This window comes from Gavialis gangeticus, unplaced genomic scaffold (assembly GCF_001723915.1).
Source record: "Gavialis gangeticus isolate Ggan-Ray unplaced genomic scaffold, GavGan_comp1, whole genome shotgun sequence".
NCBI classification, from domain to species: Eukaryota; Metazoa; Chordata; order Crocodylia; family Gavialidae; genus Gavialis; species Gavialis gangeticus.
The window spans coordinates 43056187-43067896 of NW_017728992.1; the positions used below are offsets into that span (position 1 = coordinate 43056187).

At 40.7% G+C, this 11710-nt stretch overlaps 1 protein-coding gene across 4 annotated transcripts in view; it reads left to right on the top strand.

Moving 5' to 3' along the window:
- KIAA1468 (KIAA1468 ortholog) overlaps positions 1-11710 on the top strand; it is a 168138-nt gene that overhangs the window by 59941 nt on the left and 96487 nt on the right. For all 4 annotated transcript variants that reach the window (XM_019521674.1, XM_019521650.1, XM_019521665.1 and 1 more), the window contains 6 exons: positions 1362-1433; positions 1573-1628; positions 1739-1852; positions 7618-7818; positions 7904-7995; positions 9013-9309. In XM_019521674.1, coding sequence (XP_019377219.1) covers positions 1362-1433; positions 1573-1628; positions 1739-1852; positions 7618-7818; positions 7904-7995; positions 9013-9309 — 832 coding nt within the window. The remainder of the gene's footprint in view (positions 1-1361; positions 1434-1572; positions 1629-1738; positions 1853-7617; positions 7819-7903; positions 7996-9012; positions 9310-11710) is intronic.

Genomic DNA, 11710 nt, shown 5'->3' on the forward strand with positions numbered 1-11710 from the left:
TGGGGACAGTGACAATAGGGGGCAGGCTCCCCTTCCTGCACCTGCTCCCTGATCCAGCCCCCACTCCAATATGCAACACCCCACCTTCATTTAATCCTAGATCCACCCATGCATGAATATTCAAATTTAAATGAGCTTGAAACAGGTTTAAACTGGAGTTGTTTAGCTGTTACTAAGTATATAGTTGTTTTGTTATTTCTAGTTAAACACTGGGCTGGTTTCTCCTAAATAAAAAAATAATAATAATTTTTAGTTTTCCAAATGTGACTGCCTCTTATTCAGACTAATGCACAATGAACTCTGTACCTGGCCGTGCTGAATGACTAAGGTAAAAGAATATAATAGAAGTTCCCTAAAGTAGGTTTTCTCAGACATTCTAAGTATGACTGGAAAGAAATAATTTACCAACTTCAGGAAAGTTCAAAGTTTATATTAAACTGGCACCTACTCAGTGCTGACTTTGAGCTCGTGACTTCCAAGGCAACAGAAAGGTGTCTTGATTCAACTACTACTTATAGTAAATGTTGTTGCAGCGTTACAACATTTCATAGTAGAGACTGAACAGCTAAATGTTATCTTTGAATCTCTTGTTTGAACTCAAGTCCAATTGATCCCTAGGTGTTTAGCCATGTAGCATAGGGTAACACTTCCACTGGAAATATTTATTAAGAATAAAGAAAGAAAGCCAGACATTATGCTACAAACTTCCTTTGAGCACTGTAATTAGATGTGGTTTAGCTGTGCATTTCTCAGTATATTCTGGCCTGGATCTGGGCACAATCTGGTCTGCTGGGCCAGCTAAGTTAGGCACTTCTAATTTCCTGCTTTACATCAAGGGTGTCTAACTTCTTTATTAAGATAAATATCATTACATACCTTTTAATGGCTTGTAAGTCCAGGCCATTCTAAATGGTTTCAGTTTTGCCATGTACAGATTTCTTCCATTAACTCTATAGTTAATCTTGTTATGTTTATGCCTCTCCATTTGGTTTTGGCCAAAAGATCAGAGCATATTTGGACTTCAAGTTTTGAGGGTGGAGTGGAGGGGAAGAGATTTCAGTCTTTCTTCAACATAATGCAAAATAAAGAAACATAATCCAATAATTTAGTCATTCCTTGTCAGACCGCTTGAAATTCTTCTTTGGTTAACTCTAGAATAATAGAATTATGGAAAATGTTCACCAGTTTGCTTTCAGGCCAACTCTGCTGCATGTGTTCATGAATTCCATAAGACAGCATGCTTTCTGTTTAATACAAACTGTATATTTTTTTTCACACCCATCCTTGCTTTTTATATTTTATTTTTGTTTCCCTTTCCTTGGTTGGATGCCTGTGTGTGTTTAATCCAAATCCCTGTCCAGTCCTGGAGTTTGAACTACGGAAAGCCAAGGAGACCATTCAGGCCCTCCGAGCCAACCTGACTCAGGCTGCAGGTGGTGTACATAAAACTTTTTCTTAGTATTTCTGCTTTGACAATGTAGAAGTAGCTGTGCTCTTTCCATGTTAAATAAAGTAAATTGTATTACCTCTTTTTCTTTTCTTTTTCTCTTCTTTTTTCTTTTTTTTAAACAGAAAACGAAGTTCCATTGCAGGAACGAAAAAATTATAAATCAAGTCCTGAAATTCAGGTAGGTGGCAGACAGTGATTGACCCAGTAACTTCAATTAACATGCAGCTGTCACAGTAATTGCAGTGAAGATGAGTTTAAGACTTAGTTCTTGTTTTTCTTTTTTCCCAGGAGCCAATCAAACCTCTTGAAAAAAGAGCTCTAAACTTCCTAGTCAATGAGTTTTTATTGAAGAATAGTTACAAACTTACATCAATAACCTTTTCAGATGAAAATGATGATCAGGTAAGGTAACCTTTCCTTATGTATCTTAGTTTTGCGTGCTTTTGCTTGAGCTATTTATACTAGTGTTTGATACATGCTCTGATGCTGCCAACAGCTATGGGTGCACTTAATGTGCTTGTGTCTTCTCAGTTAATGGGACTAGTCACATATGTAAGAAGTGTGTGTATCTGTAAATGCTTATAGATAGAGGGTGGATTAGAAGTGTAGGAGTGCATCAAAATGCAGAGATGGAGCTTTTTAAGCATACAACTCATTAACTCATGGGCATTAAAGGTATGGTGTTCAGTCTGGACCCACTCCACGGAACACTTTCATCTGGTCCCTGGTGCTGCCTGTAGGTCTCAGAGTTGACCCACAAGCAACATGCACATGGGATGTACCAGATGACCTTGCATGCATTACTTATTCCAGTCACCTTGCTGCATATGGCACCCAATTAAGCACGCCAGATCCAACAGCGTGTCTTGGAGTAGCTGCTGCTACTCCAAGACAGCACGCAGGACCAGCCTATGGGTCCAGTCGGACGCACAGACAGGCCTTATGTCAGTCATCTGGCCTGTGGGGCCAAATAAGTTTCACCCCTACATTAACTGAAGAAAAATGCGTAATTTGATATTCATCCTACATATGCAGCACTGACCAGCTTTCAGGTTAACTTTATTCAGGTAACTAAAGGATCTTGCTTTATATTCAAATAGATAAATTCATAATCCTCAGCTAAAATAGCCTTTTTGAAATGAGTAAGTAGAAGTGAGGAATTTTTTTCACCATGTCATAAGCAAGGCAGAACAGTTCCTCTGCAGTGTAAAATTTTGTATTAAGAAAAAAATTAACAGACTGTTTTCTCTTTAGGTAGTACTGAAATAGGAAGCTTGCCTCATGTAAACACAGTTGGCTAATTGCTTTTTGGATTTGATGAAATCTGTATAGAGAGAGAGTGCTTTTTGCCACATAAAATTGGGCAGTATTGTATAATCTATAAAAATGGACATTTTATATCCCTGTGGAAAAGCATTAGTGTTATCAAGTGACATTACTCCTATGTCACTTTCTATATAATTGAAATAGTATGGAAGAGAAGCACTATTTTTGGTTTTGTGTTTGGGTTTTGTTTTGTTTTGTTTGTTTGCTTTCAAAGAATTTTAAAAAATATATTTTATTGAAGCCCTACAGGCTTACGAAGTGTAAAGTGCCTCCATAAAAATTAATTTTGGAAGTTGCACATGTCTTTTAAAATCTGGTTATGCAGTTGACAGGAAAGAGTGTCTGACAACCAGCTTTGCGAACTTTTAATGCATGCTTGGACTCTGCTTCTCACATGTAACTAGAAGTAATATAACTTTTGCAGATCAGGTTATGCCTTGAGAGTTTTTTCTGATGCCAAGTTCTAATAAATTACACTAGAGTACAGTTCTTTGCTCATGAAGGAAGACAATCAAGCTTGCATCTTGTATAGCAATGTTGGCTCTATAGGGGTATTTGGAATCAAAAGTTTTTTAACGTAAGCCAGGGTGATCCAATTTATGGGCAGCCAGGAGACCCACAATGGTGCAGGCTGCAGACCTGGGGCCACTCGCAGCAGGGGCAGCCCTGACCCTCCCCACTCAGTGCCTCAAGCAACCCAGCAACCCTCCCGTCTCCAATCACACGGTATCCTTGCCGCACCCCTGCTACACTACACGCACAGCACTGGCAGCCCTGCCCCTGCCCACTGTGCTCTCCCACCCCCAGGAGGTGGTGCAAGAATCAGAAACCAGATCAGGGAGGGGGAGCCTGGAAAACCTGGATGCTAAAGGATCCGCCAGGCAAGAGAACTTTAACCCCTTACAAGGCACATAGGGGCTGCCAGTTGGACAACCCAGACAAATATGCGGATGTTGAACACTCCCAGAGTTTCAATTTGTAGGAACTTATTCACTTTTCAGAGAAGTACTGTAACACTTTTCCACAGTTTCTGCCATGTTCTTATGTCTAGGCCTGTTTCCGTTTAGTAAAGTTACCCCCAAAGTCATAACAAAGCTCTGTTTACCTTCTAATTAATGGGTAGGCAAAATAATAGCAATGATGCATAGAATTCATTTTCGTTCATAAGTGGAACATTGCAGGAAAAGTTAGATTACTTAGTCCATGGACATAAGTTACATTTTTATAGCACTGTCTCCCCACTTCAGGCCACTACAAAAATGTAGGGCCTCAGGAAGATACAGAGGTGCGAAGCTCCCTGACTGTAGTGCTACAAAGTTGCCACAAAGATAATCGGCAACATGCTGTCCAACCCAACCAGTGATACTGTACTGCTCTGCTTACTGGCAGATCACTTAGTCTGCCCATCTGTCTCCACCCAACATATAGCAGGGCTGCAGCTACCCTAGCACTCATGTACACACACTGGCCGCGTCCAGACAAGCGTGGATGTTTGGTTCCCTGGGGACAGGTAGCAGTAGCACACCTTATGCTGCTGCTGCTACTTGTCCCTGGGGAATGCCTGTGCCACGAGTGCTCTGGCGCGCAGCAGGTTACCCCAGGTGGCATAGGGGAGGCTAGGGTCAACTGTGCTGGACTCAGCAGCCTTACTTGGGGCTGGGGAAGCTGCAACCTCAGCACTTATGCATCTGGGAGCCTAGCCGCCAGCTGGGCTGCTCTGGCTGGCTAGGCTCTGGTTTAGGGTGTAGCGTGCTTCTGCCTTGTATGCTGCCCCGCTGTTTTTTCATAGAATCATAGAAGTAGGGTCGGAAGGGACCTTGTGGATCTTCAAGTCCGACCCCTCGCCTGGGCAGGGGAAGAGACTGGACTCAAATGAGTCCAGCCAGGTAGTCATCAAGCCTCTTCTTAAAGATCCCCAGGGTAGGAGCCAGCACCACTTCCCTTGGAAGTTGGTTCCAGCTCCTAGCCGCCCTAACTGTGAAGTAGTTCTTGCGGATGTCTAATCTAAATCTACTCTCTAATAATTTGTGTCCATTGTTCCTTGTCATGCCAGGGGGCGCTAGGGGAAACAGTGTCTCCCCTAAACCCTTCTGGTCCCCCCTAGTGAGTTTATAGACAGTCACCAGGTCCCCCCTCAGCCTTCTCTTGTGAAGGCTGAACAGGTTTAGGTCCCGCAGTCTTTCAATGTAGGGTCTGCCTTGTAGTTCCCAGATCATGCGGGTGGCCCTCCTCTGGACCCTTTCAATGTTGTCCACATCCCTCCTGAAATGGGGCGCACAGAACATGACGCAGTAGTCCAGCTGTGGCCTGACCAGCATCGCATAGAGGGGGAGGATCACCTCCCTGGCTCTACCTGAGATGCACCTGTGGATGCACAATGAGGTCCAGTTAGCCCTGCCAACTGTGACCTTGCACTGTCAGCCCATGTTCATCTTGGAGTCAATAATGACTCCAAGATCCCTTTCTGCCTCCGTGCTCTCAAGAAGGGAGTTTCCCATTCTGTAAGTGTGCTGCTGGTTTCTACTGCCTAAGTGCAGCACCCTGCACTTGTCAGTATTGAAACGCATCTTGTTTATGTCAGCCCACTCCTGTAACCTATCCAGGTCTTGTTGCAGTCTTTCCCTCCCTACTAGCCTGCTCACCTCACCCCCAATGGTTTCCACATGGTTTTTTTTTATCCTGGGATCTCCTGGGGTCAAAAAAGCCCCCCCACACACACTGTAAGGTAGCAGCATGGGGAATGCCTGAATGTGTGGCGCTGTAGGCAGTCTGTGGCACCACATACCATGTGACCGTGCTTATCTGGACATGGCTACATTTTCAGTAGGCTCAGGACTGGGACTGTTTGCCTGCTGAGAGCAGAGCTGCAGCTCAGGTTGAGAAGAGGTGGGAAGGGAAGGGAAAGTGCTTCTGCTCTGCTTACCACATGCGAGTCCAGGCACAGTCCTGGTCCCACACTTGCTGACAGCTTGGCCCTGGGGGCTTCTGTTTTGCTTACTCTGAGTGAGTAAATCACTGGGTTTGGGGGGAGAGGGTAGCCTACACTTCCCTGGAGCTGTGCTCAGTGACTGTCCACCCACTTCCCACCCCCTCCCCTCTTGGGGTGGGGGTAGGAAGAGTGGACCACTGGGGGATGCTGAAGGACCAAGAGACCAAGAGTGGCACTACAGTGCACTGTATAGATGTGCAGCACTACAGGGGAACTGCATTTTTGCTTCCTCAATTTTTGTAGTGCTACATGGATGTATGTAGTATTACAAATGCCATGTTTGTTCATGGCCTTAATAGTACAGATTAAAATAGGGAACATTTTTATGCAATATGCCAAAGATAGACCCAGATTATTTGCTAGTCTTACCACTGCGCACGAACAGAGAATCTCTCCAGACAATAAAAAAGAGAAATCTCATATTACTGTCGTTGGGAGAAAAAAGATCTGAAGTAGAAAAGAATTGCACAGAATTATTAATATTTAATTTTGTTGAAGGTAAATCTGTTGTTTTTAGTGATGATACTTGTACAGTTGTGCACACTTACCAGAGAGAGGGAGTAAAATTAAGTGCATGAAATCTGTATACAGAGGTTCCTAATGAAGTTGCTAGCAGAAATACAGATATGCAAAATATTCAAGCAAAAAAATGGAGGCTTTGGGGTGATAGGACCATTATATCACTTATAACTGAGGCCTCTTACAGCTGTTAATTTAATCCTTGTGATGGGATCAAAGAAACTTGATCTCATCCCATGTCTGTCAGTATCCCTGACTCACAACTCACTTGCACCTGACTGCACACACTATGCACTTAAATCTGTTGTTTGGCTGTACAGCCTGGATTTAAATGTCTCCATGCTGGGGAGGGTAGCCCGTCAGCTTCCCACCAAAAGGATGTTTTAAAGGCCATCTTGTGCAGCCCAGTGCTGGGCTGCACACTGCATGTTCAAATTAAAGTGAAATACAAATCAACCACAGCACCTTTATGGAAAATCTTTATGGCTAGTTTGTTATTTTATCATGCCATAAATTGGCTGAACGTATGCTATGTTACGGTTTATTATATAATTGATATGTTAATCACACAATAAGTGTACATCTGCCAGGGCCCTGCAGTTTCAAAATGTACACTTACTTTTTATGTGCCCAGTTGTTCGTGTGTGCATGCATGCAGATAACAAGCCTGGGAGTTGATCATTATTGTGCATGTAGAGCAGAGGTTGCTGTTCTGACCGTAACACAAGGCAGCCTCCATGTATGGCACTTGACAGATTGGGGAGGGGACAGGCAGCATGGTGGCACATAGGGCAGGAAGCAAAAAGCTGAACAACAGGATCAGGTAAGGGAAAGGAATCAGAGTGGCATTCCGGGAGGATGCAGGCCTAACTTGTGGCATGCCTGCTAAAAGGTTAACCCCCAGTGTCTTGTCTTTTCTTTCTGAAAAGTTAGGTCTGCATTTGTGAGCAAGAGAGGAATAAAGCTTTTTTAAAAACTTGAGCTGAAAAAACCCTGCCTGTTTTCTGCTGAAAACTTTCCCCACAATTTACTAGCTGTATAAGACTTTAATAAACTAATACAAACTTCTACTATTTTGGAATGCCTTCTCTTTTTATGCACAACCTAGAAATGTCTTTGGATTGAAATACTTTGTCCCAAAATAGAGTTTTGGCTGTCTTTTTTTCTTTTTTGTTTGATTTGGGCGCAAGCTGCATACCTATTATTTTCATGGTTACCTTGACGTTTTGACATGAATGTCTTTGCGTGCAATCAAGCAAGGAAAAAGCAGAAGATGTGCTAAAAAAGAACAGAAATGTGCTAGACTTCTGACATTATTTTTACCCTTTTCAAGGATTTTGAACTGTGGGATGATGTAGGATTGAACATTCCAAAACCTCCAGACTTGTTACAACTATATCGTGACTTTGGAAACCATCAAGTAACAGCAAAAAATGTTGTCGATGTAGCAGTTGGTGTAGAAGAGGATGAATTGGAAGTCACCACACCTGTTCTGGGGAACATTCCTGTGTTTGATACAACCCAGTCAATAGAAGTAAGAGACTGCACTTAAGTTTTTGCAGGTTTTTGTTTTGTTTTAAATTCATGGTCCTAAATTATTTTCCTTGTCTTGCATTTAGCAATGCTTAGTTGTACAGAAATTAGAGGATCAAATCAGTGCATTAAACAGTGAGAAGTGGTCTTTGATGGAACAAATTCGAAGACTTGAGAGGTATGTATTACTATATTAACTTGTTTAAATTTTCGTGTACGTTGCAAGAACCCTGTCCTCCAGCGCTTTATAAAATGCATATACAGTACCTATAAAATCACTGGGGGTTCTTTAGAGAATTGATAGAAAACTTACCTTTACTATATGGAATTGGATTAAGAGAAGATGTCAAATTTAGGCAATTCCAATTTACGTAATTTTAAACTGACCTATTTAACTTAGCAACTACAGAAAATTAAAAAGGATACTCTCAAAATAATAAAATTTTAAATAAGTTGTTTGTCCAAAGTATGTATTAAAAATGGAAAGAATTAAAAGAAAACTGTTGATTTAGTTTGTATTTACATTCCTCTCTGTTTAGAAATGATGAAAATCTTCACCCAATCGCCATTTCTTGTTTTATTTCTATCATTACTCCTCCCCAATACCTCAGTTGTACTGTCTCACTTGAAAATGATGGAGGAAGGGTGTTCAATTTTAACAGCTGTCTATGTGTCTATGCATACACTTTTCTTCTAGCAGTTTTAAAATGTAGTTTTTATAAAATTCTGTTTTTTGTACCCATTTTCAAAGTCTTCCTCTAAATTACAAACTGCATCTTTGGAAAGAGCAGCAATACCTGTACATAGTTATGAAATTGTCTTCTCAATCACTTTCAAAGTGTATAGGTACTATTTTACATCAGGTGAAAACCATAAATGATTTATAGCTTTAAGCACCTTAAATTGTATACTTTAGTCTTTGTGCCTGTTGAATCCCTGGGGCTAAGCCACAGCACAGAAAGCTAAGTCTTCTTTTAAGCACAGCTATAAAGGTAGATTGTTGTGAAAGAGTAAGGAGTATATCAAACTAGAGTGTTCAGACAATGACATGAAGTAACATTGCTGAAATTACTAGACGTATTGAAGATAAGAAAAGACTAAAACTGAACCTGCTATATTTTTCATCTCTGACGTTGGTGATCTGTTCCTGAACAAGCTGCAAATAATGTAATGTAATGTTTTGTTTTGTTTTCAGTGAAATAGACTTTTTCAAGAGAGACTTTGCTGTTCCAGTGGTTTATGATGTTGTTCAGCCCTCATTAGACCAAGTGCCTCTCACAGTACTAGAGGACAGTGGACAGTACTTAGATATCAAGAGTTCAGAAAATGATGACAAGCTTGGAAAAACTGAAGAATTAATCCTTTCTACATCAACTGAAGAAGAGTCAAGGACTCCTAAAGACAATGCACTAAACTCACTCCCCAGTAAAGAGAAAATGCCCTCTTGCAGTCCATCAAGTAAAGCTGCAGTACATTTTGATAAGCCTAATAGGTAAGTAATCAGAGTTGTAAACAAATACATCAGCTCTGTTCCTTACACAGGACACAGTGTAATGGGTTCTTTAATTGTTTTTCATTCTATTTTTTTAATTTTTAAGCATTCACTCATTCCTTCAAGTATAATAGCTGCTTTGGAAACCTTTTACAGCTAAAGTTTTAGGGGTTATATAATTATCTTTCTTTTGCTTTTAATATCAGACACTAAGAATATTTTCTTTCTTTCTGTCCACTTCTAAATTCTGATCTTTTTTCTGACCCTTACAGGTAGAAAACAACAATAACAAAGTAGTGAATAGGGATATTTCAATAGCAAGGGATATTTCAATTCTTATTTCAGTTTATAAATCTGATTTTTTTTTTTTTTGTCTTCAGTGGAAATGCTGAGATGTTAGATGTTTCTATTTAAGAGTGTAGACACAAATGTGAACCACTTCAGTTAAAGATACTGTACCTTAAACATGATAAATCTTTAGTAACTCCCACCTGTTGGAGTTCAGATTTTGGGCATATGTTCATTAGTAAGCTAAAGCATTAACCTAGGTAGGATTAAATACAACTGTATAGTTAGACATGGTGTTTGTGTGTGTTACTATTATCAGCAGATAATGGGTAAATTGTGGTTTTAGGAAGTGACTATCTTATAGGACGTTAAACAACTTGTCTCTACACTTGTTGTTCTGCTGCCATGCATTTAACTTGTCTTCAGTGAGAAAAAGTCCCTGATGGCTCTTTATCCTTGCCTTAAGATTCTTCATGTCATGAATGTCTCTGTTAAGCAAGGTAGATAAGGTTCAATGTCCTTAGACCAACATGGCTACAACCTACATCTCTGTTAAGCAAGTTGTTTTGGGTTTCTTGAAGTAAGTTATGTTTTGTGCCTCTTCTCAACTAGTTTGTTCCACAGCTGATCTAAATCAGGGATTTTTCTTTCCAAAAATGTCCTTGAGCAGGGGTCGGACTAGATGACCTCCTGAGGTCCCTTCCAATCCTAACGTTCTATGATTCTGATTAATGTATTTAATCACCTACATATAGATTATTTTAAACATTGTACTGAGATGAAGTATATTGCAAAGAAAAAATGATTTGCTGTGTAGGTTTGAAAAAAGTCGTCGTAAGAATGTACTCAACTTCTGAACTTACTGATTGTATACAAAGATATCAGTGACCAGACTGCCTTATGTTTGTTCTCCCTATGGACAGGTATTTGGTCTATTTTGGCTTTTCAGTAGTAACCAATTCCAGCTTTTCTAGTAGTAACGAATAAGAAATAACATATTCTGAAATCAGTTTCTATCTGAAGAGGCTGTTAATAGATGCATTGAATATTCAAATTAGTTACTGTCTGGTTTTCATGGAGGAACAGCTAAAAATGAGTGAATGCATTTTGAAAAAATGGAAGCTCTTTTTTGGAAAAGACAAAAATTAACAATGTGGACAGCTCTAGACACTATTCATCTCCCAATTTGGCAAAAATAAAACCAAAACAGGAGGAATCTGTTTCGTTGGGGTTTTTTAAGTGTAGCTTACACAGGTGTTCCTCTGTTTGGATTGTGGGAAACGAGCCTATTTTATTTCTAAAGTTTGTTTATTTATAAAATTGTTATTCTGTATTTTGACTAACTCTGGAGTCCTAGATATTCAATAAATAATGGATTTTTTCTTCAAAATGTAAACTTATACTAAATTGTGTACTAGACATTACTAGTGAAAATAACAAAGTAAGCTAAAGCTAATGTGAGTAAATAAAGATGGACTGAGATGAGCTGTAGTCTTTACTTAGGCCCCAGTTCTTTAATGAGTGCTAGTGGGGCAATGCTTTAAATGAGTATTTAGTCAAATCCAAGGCTTTTTCCCCTTCAACATGGGGCAGGTATGGGGATGACCCTTAGCTTGGGTAATTCAAGTACAAATGTGCCCCATGCTCCCTGCCCCCAGCCGGAGTGGGACCTCACCAGAGCCAGAACTGTGAAGGGAAGGTAAGCAACTGGGAGGGTCTTGCAAACAGGTAACAGTGAGGACACAGGCAGACGAGGATGGCAGAGAAAGTGGTATGGGAGGGAGCAGGTGTCAAGGGGAGGGCAGGCATGAGGCATGTGGGCAGCAGGGGGCAGGCAGCAGGGGTGGGAGGGGTGCAGCAAGGAGCAGGGGTTGGGCCACTTGGCTCACCTGTACCTGCTGCTAGTGCCTATCTCACTATAGCAGTGACAGAGATGAATTTAAGACAGTCCTTCAATGATTAGATTTTGTTCATGGCAAACTATAACTAGTTTATAGTTTTTCCATGTTTAGAATCTAACTATGGAGGGGTCCTCTTAAATCCAGAGTCATCTTAGATTTGGGTGAATGCTGTACATGTAACCCTGTTGGACTGAGTGGAGCCCCTTTGTTAA